Source organism: Perkinsus marinus, assembly GCF_000006405.1.
Source record: "Perkinsus marinus ATCC 50983 genomic scaffold scf_1104296930512, whole genome shotgun sequence".
In the NCBI taxonomy this organism is placed as follows: domain Eukaryota; phylum Perkinsozoa; order Perkinsida; family Perkinsidae; genus Perkinsus; species Perkinsus marinus.
Window position 1 is genome coordinate 53,721 of NW_003216052.1, and position 9,506 is coordinate 63,226.

The 9,506-nt window shown below is 48.7% G+C and overlaps 3 protein-coding genes across 3 annotated transcripts in view; 2 read left to right on the plus strand and 1 right to left on the minus strand.

The window, feature by feature from the left end:
- The window catches only part of Pmar_PMAR018947 (hypothetical protein), a gene marked incomplete at both ends in the record, with an annotated part of 7,897 nt that extends 3,676 nt beyond the window's left edge, over nt 1-4,221 (minus strand). The window contains 9 exons of the mRNA XM_002786870.1: nt 742-815; nt 875-994; nt 1,039-1,174; nt 1,319-1,411; nt 1,542-1,703; nt 1,754-1,910; nt 2,037-2,185; nt 2,700-4,142; nt 4,211-4,221. Coding sequence (XP_002786916.1) covers nt 742-815; nt 875-994; nt 1,039-1,174; nt 1,319-1,411; nt 1,542-1,703; nt 1,754-1,910; nt 2,037-2,185; nt 2,700-4,142; nt 4,211-4,221 — 2,345 coding nt within the window. The remainder of the gene's footprint in view (nt 1-741; nt 816-874; nt 995-1,038; nt 1,175-1,318; nt 1,412-1,541; nt 1,704-1,753; nt 1,911-2,036; nt 2,186-2,699; nt 4,143-4,210) is intronic.
- A 569-nt stretch (nt 4,222-4,790) lies between these two features.
- Pmar_PMAR018948 (Elongation factor 1-alpha S, putative) lies at nt 4,791-6,206 on the plus strand (the record flags this gene model as incomplete). The annotated part of the gene is made up of 1 exon (XM_002786871.1): nt 4,791-6,206. One exon carries the CDS (start codon nt 4,791-4,793, stop codon nt 6,204-6,206), a length of 1,416 nt encoding a protein of 471 aa, XP_002786917.1.
- Nucleotides 6,207-8,286: 2,080 nt separating this feature from the next.
- Nucleotides 8,287-9,506, plus strand: part of Pmar_PMAR018949 (clathrin heavy chain, putative) — a gene marked incomplete at its 5' end in the record, with an annotated part of 7,927 nt that continues 6,707 nt past the window's right edge. The window contains 7 exons of the mRNA XM_002786872.1: nt 8,287-8,396; nt 8,567-8,642; nt 8,692-8,761; nt 8,812-8,956; nt 9,003-9,093; nt 9,146-9,258; nt 9,308-9,460. Coding sequence (XP_002786918.1) covers nt 8,287-8,396; nt 8,567-8,642; nt 8,692-8,761; nt 8,812-8,956; nt 9,003-9,093; nt 9,146-9,258; nt 9,308-9,460 — 758 coding nt within the window. The remainder of the gene's footprint in view (nt 8,397-8,566; nt 8,643-8,691; nt 8,762-8,811; nt 8,957-9,002; nt 9,094-9,145; nt 9,259-9,307; nt 9,461-9,506) is intronic.

The following is a 9,506-nucleotide window of genomic DNA, read 5'->3' on the forward strand; positions in this document are numbered from 1 at the left end:
TGACTTCCCACAGAGAAGCTCATCAGAACGCACTGGTCTATCCGAACAACACGAACAAATACACTTCCCAGAAGGCCGCTTGTAACGGGACAAGGCAGCACAGCTACGACACAACGAGGGCGTGATGCAACGCGTAGTGGCCTTTCGATATACACGAGGTTAACGTCACTCATCCTACCCTACGAATATCCGATTGAAAGCGACATCTGTCGATACCGAAGTCGCCACAAAAGATACACAGTGAACACTTTTTCATCGAGAAACACTATTCTCTGTGGGTGTACTGTATGAGGCAGCAACAATATCACTCTTGGATAAACACACAAGTGAAAATCGATCTTGTCGAAGGATTTGATCGACGAAGTCTGGGTGGATAAGTCGCCTGTCAGTCTGCGCGAGGTCCACGACGGACCAGCCCCGAGCTTGGACCTTCGCAAGGAAGTCGGACGAGTCCCTAGTTCTCTCTTTGAGACATATGACCACTCGAGCTGAGGCAGGATGGATCAAAAACTGCCACTAGTGAGATGAATCATGACCGCACCTCCATCCGATCCCACTAGATCATCGAGTGCTGCTAACAACGGTTCAGCGGGGGACTGAGGATAGACCAGGTCGCTACCTGCCATCGGGACACGTGTAGTTATGAAGTTCGAGAAGCGTGGTATCTCACCCACGATGACTGATGGCCGCCGACCACCCCGAGACTCAAACAGGGCCCGAGTGTCATCTGGACTGCCCCACATGAGTTTGTGGGAACTAATCCGATCCTTAGGAATCTCATTTTGGTCTAGGTTCCGCTCAGCGAGCTTCAGTACCTGCTAACATTGATTACCACAGACTGCACCGCTTCCTTTTCCCCCAACAGTGCACGGACCTGATCATTGCCATCCGTGGCGACCATCTTTGCTCCCAAGCTCGCCAATGCGAGGGAGACCAGTCCCGTGCCACAGCCCAGCTCGACACCATAGTTCTCCGTATCAGGACCAATCGGCAACTAACAGAGCCTTCCCATACCATACGCGACATGCAAAAAGCCACCTTCAGAGCGCTAGATTTCCCTCGCAGCAAAAATGCCTGGCAAAGACAGTAGGCGAGAATGATACCACATTCCCATACTGCACAGCCAGTCTTGTCAGTCGATATAGATGTGAAACTGCTAGACACTGATTCCTGCCTGAAAAACGACCAAATGGGAATACATTTCGAGCGACGAATTTTTGCCTCAGCGTTAGCTTCACATCGCCAGGTAGGCTGACCACTCTCCAAGGTAGTAAACTTGGAAGATGTCGTCCCACGCCTTCCACGAAAAGTCTGACACCTTGATCGTCCATAACAGCACGAGGCCGTTCCGATGAGGCAGAGTTGGTATGGAAGATCAGAGATCGACCCACCGTCGCCGGCGGCTTGGGCTCTGAGACAAAGCAGAGGAACTATAACTAATCGGCTGCAAACAGTGGGAGTGTGATACCCATTTTCGAGGGACACACACACTCCGTAGGCGTATAGGGCGATGATCTTGAGGGCATCGTATATATTATTACATTCCGTTATTAATACCTCTAAAATCCGTCAACTCATCTAGAACTGCAGTAACTTCTGCAAACACTGAGATGCTCAAATACAAGTCAAGCTGGACCAGCCCTTGGTAGTGATTGGTCGACGTGTCAAGCTCTCGTGTGAGGCTCATGAAGTCTCGACAGGCACTGGAAGACAGACGGTATACAACCGACTGCCTCTTGACTACTGCTACTACCTCAATGCAGTCCTACCACCGCTCACAACGAGCTGCACAGTAGCCACACTCTGGTGATCACGAGAAGTTGTTAACTTCAATAGCTTGTTATCAACAGGTAGTCGAGTCCCCGGGCTCACGATCACATGCACGACCTCCGAACCCAACAACCGTACACCTGAATACCGTATCGGTATAGACACTTACAAATCCAAATACATCAACATATGAGCGATATATAATGCGACCTTACAAGCGATCATCTATACACTTGGATGCAAACAATTCGCAGCCAGTTTACTACCAATCATGAGAGGGCATTCTTCTATAACGGGCATTCCCAAAGGTATGGGAGCCGCAACTTTCCCATTATCGACTCTCTCAGCAGCCATATTAACCTCACAAGGAACTTCAAAATGAAGACACCCCCGTAGACTGCATCCGGTCTTCCCCCTGCGGGGCCAGTGGTCTGTGGCACCATCACACAGCTGACTATCACACAACACCGCGGTTGATCACTCACATGTCTACCATTCATGCATACATCGTGTTGAGAGAGCACCAAGCGAGGCTTGCGTCACTCGTTGCCGCGGACTCAACGTAGATGTGTAACTAGCTAGTGGTGATTATAAGCTGCTCTAATCGACAGCCGAAAATGCAGCAGCGCAGTAAGAATCAGTACGCAGTACGAGCATACATAGCAGTCAGTGATGAATTATATGTGTACAACTACTCCTCCAAAAACCTCCAAAAGTGATAATACACAACCTCAGAAAGCGGATGACAACCGAATTCCGCGCTACACATCGGTTCTAAACAACTCGTAATGGCTAACGTCCACAGCATCACAACTTAACCGCAGCCCTTCAGAGTATCGCAGCAATCTCTTGGAGACGCCACACAACTTCTGTATACAGCAGTAATGCAATGTGTCAAACGGACAACTATTAGCGAGTATCAACTTCACCTTCTCCTCGCAGATGCACTGGGAGTGCATTCCACACGACTCCGCTTACAGGAGTGCCTCAGTCCACCGCTATTACGACGTGGCTCACAACCATAGCTGACCGGAAAGACGGACCCAACAGAAATAGCAGCAGCAGTCCGCCCAGCGAACAACGCTTGCTCGTCGACCCAGCACCATTTCGAAGAGTCGAAAACCAGCGGCTTGTCGTGGACAACCCTCACAGGTTCAGATAGCCGTCTAGCATGAACCGCTTGCACACGGAGGGCTCTCGTGATCTCCTGTAACAACTGTGCAGCAGCGTCCCGCTCACGTTGAGTACCACTGTCAGAGTTCGGGCGAGTACTATGAACTAGAGTGAAGTATCGTTGCATCGCTCTAGTTACCGCTTCGTCGATAGAAGCTGGCCGAGTTGATGAATCTTGGGAGCGACTAGGCGTTGACGGAGCATCGAGTATAGAGTCATCTGAAGCCCCCTCGAGTGGAACAAATATACTGGAGCGATCAGCTGCAGCGCTGTTGCTGTTGTTGACGAACTCCGCCAAGATGTCAGAGGACTCGGTAGATCGATCCGATCCTGGACTAGAGACCGAATCACTCCCACTATCAGTGATCTCCGCGGCGTTGGCAGGGATGGGATTTTCACCTCCGACCAGAATAACACGGCAACCAACAGTCACTGCACGACAGCCCGCTCTAGTGGATGGCATCTCGGGTATCTCCTTGGCATGAGCGTCGACTGGCATCACTCGACCCAGGATAGGTGCTTCATGGAGAGGTACAACATGAGTACCTTCCAACGGTATCACCTCTGAAGTAGCAACTTCTTTGAAGTCCCCGTCGATCACCACATAACCACCAAACACTCCGATAGCGGATTTAGACTCGTCGAGCCATGCAACAGCGCATGCCGACCGGCCAACCTTCAGTCGAGTCGAAAGTACCGACCAAACGTGAGGAGTGACTGTTGTGTCCAAGACGTAGATAAGGTCTGAGAACTGCAGAGGGGAAGATCCAACATCTCCACCAACGATGTATAGCAAACCGTCCTTCTCGATCACCCGACCACCAGCAAGAGGGCGCGGCAGGCATATTTTCAATTCTGGTTGTTGGAGCCACCGACCGATTTGAGTGTCGAAAACTTCCACTTCGGAAACTAATTGTCGCTGAGAGTCTCCTCCTATAGCGTACAGGTATCGGTCGTCAACAAGAGCGAGACTGTGCCCGAAGCGAGGGATACACATGGAGGACTTCAGCCGTTTCCACCGGTTCAACCACGGGTCGTAGACTTCCACGCATCCAAGTGGTTGGTCGGGGTGGACACGATAACCACCCACGACGTATAGATGATCACCGACGACCATTGCAGCTGCACCAACTCGTTTGCTGCGCATCGGCGGTACTCTTGACCATTTCTTAGAGTAATCGTCGTAAACCTCGACAGTGCTCAAATAACGATTAGAATCCATAACGCGTGAAGAGCGTCCACCACACACGAATATGCAGTTTCTTACTGGTCGGTCATAGTGAATGTAGGGAACGATGTTGTCAATGATGACGTCCACGGGAATAGATGAGATAGGGCACGTTTTCGAATCGCAGTGCTTCGCAGCCGAAGTTAATAGGGCGACTACTTGCGCTCCATTACGGTCCACCCAGCGGTTACGGACCGGAGGAGCGAGGTGTGGCGTAGCACTTCGCCGATTCATAGTAAAAACGTAATAAACGTATCTGAGAACATTCTCCAGAAAACAATGCAATCCTGCTGAGGTTGGTTTTGGTCTTGTCTCCCACTCGATCAAACTGCAAGCACCAAGTGCAAGAAACCTAAAGATGCGCATTAATAAACTCGCTCGCCTGTAATTCGAGAAGTAACGGTTATGCAATGTTGTGCTAGTAGCAGCCTAACTGATAGTGTCGCTGTAAATTCGTACTTGGGCATTTCAGTGAGCTTTACACAGTATTGTTCTCTTGCTTGAACTGAGGAAGGTTTGTCGTTCGAGATTGTCCGTAAGCAGCTCGTGATGTTCGTCATGACATCTTTCGAGTGGATGTTATTTTTCTGGCGAGAAGATTTCCCAGAGTTTTATACCTATGTCTACCGGCAAAGAAGGCAAGGTTCATATGTCGATCGTGATCTGTGGTCACGTCGATTCCGGCAAGTCTACTACTACTGGTCGTCTTCTTTTTGAGCTGGGAGGCATTCCTGAACGTGAACTCGAGAAGCTCAAGCAAGAGGCGGATCGTCTTGGTAAATCGTCTTTCGCCTTCGCGTTCTACATGGACCGACAGAAGGAGGAACGTGAGCGCGGTGTCACCATCGCGTGTACCACAAAGGAGTTCTTCACTGATTCGTGGCATTACACTATTATCGATGCTCCTGGCCATAGAGATTTCATCAAGAATATGATTACTGGTGCATCCCAGGCAGATGTTGCTCTTCTCATGGTTCCTGCTGATGGTAACTTTGGCACTGCTATCGCCAAGGGCAATCACAAGGCTGGTGAGATCCAAGGTCAAACTCGTCAACATGCCCGTCTTATTAATTTGTTGGGCGTCAAGCAACTAATCGTCGGCGTGAACAAGATGGACTGTGATGTTGCCGGGTACAAGGAATCTCGTTATATTGAGATTCGCGACGAGATGAAGAATGTTCTTGGCAGAGTTGGTTGGAAGAAAGACTTCGTTGAGAAATGTGTTCCCGTCATTCCTATTTCTGGTTGGATGGGCGACAATCTGATCAAGAAGTCCGAGAAAATGTCTTGGTGGAAGGGTGTGGATGTCACTCGTGACCCCGCTTCTAAGGAGTCGTTCCATATCGATACCCTCCTAGACGGTCTCGAGAAGTTCGCTACCGTTCCTAAGCGTGTGACTGATGCACCAATGAGAATGCCCGTCTCTGGTATCTACAAGATCAAAGGTGTTGGAGATGTGATTACCGGCCGTGTTGAGCAAGGCATCGTCAAGCCCAACGAGGAGGTTGTGTTCATGCCTACTCACACGCCGTCTACTGCTTGTACTGGTAAGGTCTTTACTGTTGAGATGCATCACACCCGTCAGGAGCAGGCTCTTCCGGGTGACAACGTTGGTCTGAACGTTAAGGGTTTGCCGAAAGAGAATATGCCTCGTTCTGGAGATGTTATGGTCTACAAGAAAGATACCACTCTTAAACATGTGCAATCTTTCACTGCTCAGGTCCAAGTTTTGGACGTCCCAGGCGAGATTAAGGTTGGTTATTCTCCTATCGCTTTCGTGCGTACTGGCCGGTCTGCTTGTCGTTTGGCTGGCATTAAATGGAAGGTTGGCAAGGAGACTGGTGGCAAGAAAATGGAGGACCCTCATGCTCTCAAGTCTAACGAAATGGCTGAAGTCGTATTCGAACCTATTCAGCCTCTTGTTGTCGACTCCTTCAAGAACTGTGAGGGTTTGTCGCGTGTTGCTCTGATGGAGGGTAACGGGGTGGTCATGCTTGGCAAGTGTGTCTCCACCGTGGCGAAAGACGTGAAGTAGGAATTGATGGTATCACTCTGATTTGATTGTGAATGGTTTAATGCTTCAAAATAGATGGATCAGCCTTCTCCTGAGAAGCGTCGTTATGTAAGGTAAAAAAGGCTCTTATTTTAAGTAGTTGTGTTTTGTTGTAGTAGAGGTTGGTCAGAGGTGGGAGGGCTCACAAATAGGGTTCGTGTAATTGTCTTTCCTGACCTTCGAGCAAATAGGGTGGTGGTTGAGTAACGTCGAATTTGGACCACTGTGAGAGTGTCAATTCCGGACTGTCGAACTCAATATTTGACTTGGTATTGGAGTCTTCGAGAATTGAACTTCGAGTCTGATGAGGTGTCTATAGACCATATCGGCGGGGTGTTCATGTATACGGTATTGTTGGGAATGCTGGATATATCCACTGTATCTTCAATCACCTGCGTGATCTGTCCAGCTCATACAGCGATAAATCCTAAGTATCTTGGGAATATGGCATTGTCGTAACTGCTCTGTGAGTATATACAAACTCGATTTCTTGATGAATCACTTCGAACTTGGTGATGGGCAATGCTATCCGAAAGACTTCTTTCTATTCGTTACCCGAGTCCAATTCGCTGAAAAGACTCACGCCTGGTCTCTCATCTCTTCGTACCTTTGTTTCTCTATTCGTACCGACAGATTTTCTTCAACTCTCGTTTTGCGTCCGCGTATATAAAAATAGAGTCGCGCGTGGCGCACATCGCACATTGCGATGATCGCACCTACAAGTGGAGATCCTCTGACGACAGTCGTTGTCACAACTCAGCAGCTCGTCCATTATTTCCATGACCCAGTTTATAATTTTCACTGTCTCCTCGTTCACAGTGATATGAAGGTGGACGTATGCCAGTGCCTATCTTCCACAGGGTGCGGTGCAAGTTGAATATGTGAGGAGACGCTCACTATGCAGTGATAATCACCACCGCCTCTTCGGCGGGCGAAACGGTGATGATGGTGCCGGAATCGTCACTGTGGCCATTCCGGCTAAGTCAACGGCGACGACGATGGCCACTAACCTTCCTTCTCGTGAAGAGGCTGATTGAGAAGGGCAACGTGCACCACAACTGCTGCATGAATGAGTCTGCCATGTATAGCTCATATATAAATTCCTCTGGTCCCTCTTCTCGGGAGCTGACAACTAACTTTGTCTTTCCAGAAAATGCCTCGTTCAGTTGTAGTGAGCACATCATGCTACTAGCTATAACCACGGTTAGTGTTATGTCATAAGAATCTATACTCCTGTCTTTAGGTGACAATAGTATTGTGTTCAACAAGTCACCAATGAAGTTAGCTGATGAGAAGGGGTTGAGGTATCCTTCAAGATCCACAGTCCTCCTACCTAGAGCCTATGTGATCGTGTACATAGTCAAACCTTTGTTCTCTCCGAACAGGGGCTATCATCCGAAGTCTTCCGAGATCAGTTGCGACAGGCGCCACCAGTCTAAAGTAATCACAGAATTACGGGAACTGCATCTCCGCTGTGGAAAACGAACACAATCGATTCTCAGTTCCAAACCTGCTTCACTGAAACCCCGAGAAACTTCCCTCCGAGACTCCGAAGCCAGATTATCCCCAAAGTAGTACAGGAATACAAAGTCGTACTTTGAAAGTACGATACTTCCTTTAACCCATAGGCGCGGCATTGAGAATTCAGCAGACAAAAGCACTAATAGGTCTGATCTTACCAATCTCTCCTCACCTTGAAATCCTCGAGCAACGAGTCTCCCTATTGAGAAAACTTCCCGTTTGGGGTTCTCGAAGTGATACTCAATTGAGATGGTCCTCAATAACGAGCAATAAATGGATTGAATTATCACGTCGTCCTACTCCAAGGCTTCGACCAACTTTTTCAGCGCCTTCCTCCGTCCTCGCAGTGACAGTGAAGGAATAAAGGTGGGCTGCAAGGCTGAGCAACAATTTATCGATCAGAAGTAGTCGCGAAATCGATGTGAGCATTTCTTGCATTTCGTGCACTTGTGTAGAATGTGTACCAGCAGCTCCACCACCTTCACTCAAGTAGTGACCATCACCATCTGTCAGCCTTACTTGTTTCTTTTCCCTGCTGAGTATGCAGTCGTCATCACCTCCCGTGAATATCACAGGTGTTGTGAACCTGTCCGATCTGGGAATCAACTCGAAGGACTTCCGCTTTGGAGTCCTCACTATGGAATCGGACAAGTAGGCTGTGGGCACTGCGCTATAACCCATGAGATCCACATGAAAATCATCAACCTACTGGAAACTCGATAGCTTAGTGATAACCGATGGTTAATGAGAGCACGCTTTCGTTAAGGACCGCTGTTGCCGGGATTGACACACATTTGAAGGTTCCTATGTAATTATGACAGATACGTTGCTGTGAGGGAACAGGCAGCTGATGGGTCGGTCCAGGTTATCACGGTTGATATGCACGATAACAATAAGGTAGTCGAAGAGAGCATGCGAATGGGTGCGCTATAGTAGGTGTTGTTAGGTTAGCAGGAGACCTATGAAGGCTGAGGCGGTCGTGATGAATCCCGTGGATAATATCATCGCACTTAAGGGTAATATCATTATCATATTTGTTGTAGTAGTTTATGGCGGCTATTCTCAGGTCGAGTGGAGGGCAATACGGGTCATTTCTTGCAAGTTTTCAACTTGGGAACGAAGGAGAAACTCGGGTCCCATCAGTTTTCAAATGAGCACATAGTTTTCTGGAGATGGATCACACCTAGATGTCTAGCACTGGTTGGGGATAGGTATAGATCTTCAGTTTGAAGGAGTTCGTTTTACGTTTGGCTTCAGATCTGTGTATCATTGGACCTTCGATAGCGCCAACTCGGCCCCTGTGAAAGTTTTTGATAGAGCCGGCAAGTTGGCTGAGAACACTACTCAGGTAAGAGTAAAGAAGTCTACCCTACATAATGCATGACGGCCCTTCGTATCAGATCATCGCCTACGCCACCAACAGCTCTCAAACGTGGTGTGTGCTCTCTGGTATTTCCACTCCCGATGGGGGCAGGACCATCGAGGGCTCTCTCCAGCTGTTCTCAGTCGAGAGGTAATAAGCCTTCCAACATTGACCGCACTCAACCAGCTGTTGTCGTTAGGAAACAACAACAGCTACTTGAGGGGCATGCTGCTAATTTTGCTGATGCTCCTGTGGATGACAGTGGCGAGGCTATCGGACTGTTCAGTTTCATGGAGAGGAAATCAGGTAGTCTGATCCAGGCTACTGCATTGTTTTTTATCACTGGTGGTAGGTTCTAATGCGACGAAGCTTCACATCATGGACCTAGCTCGTAAGAC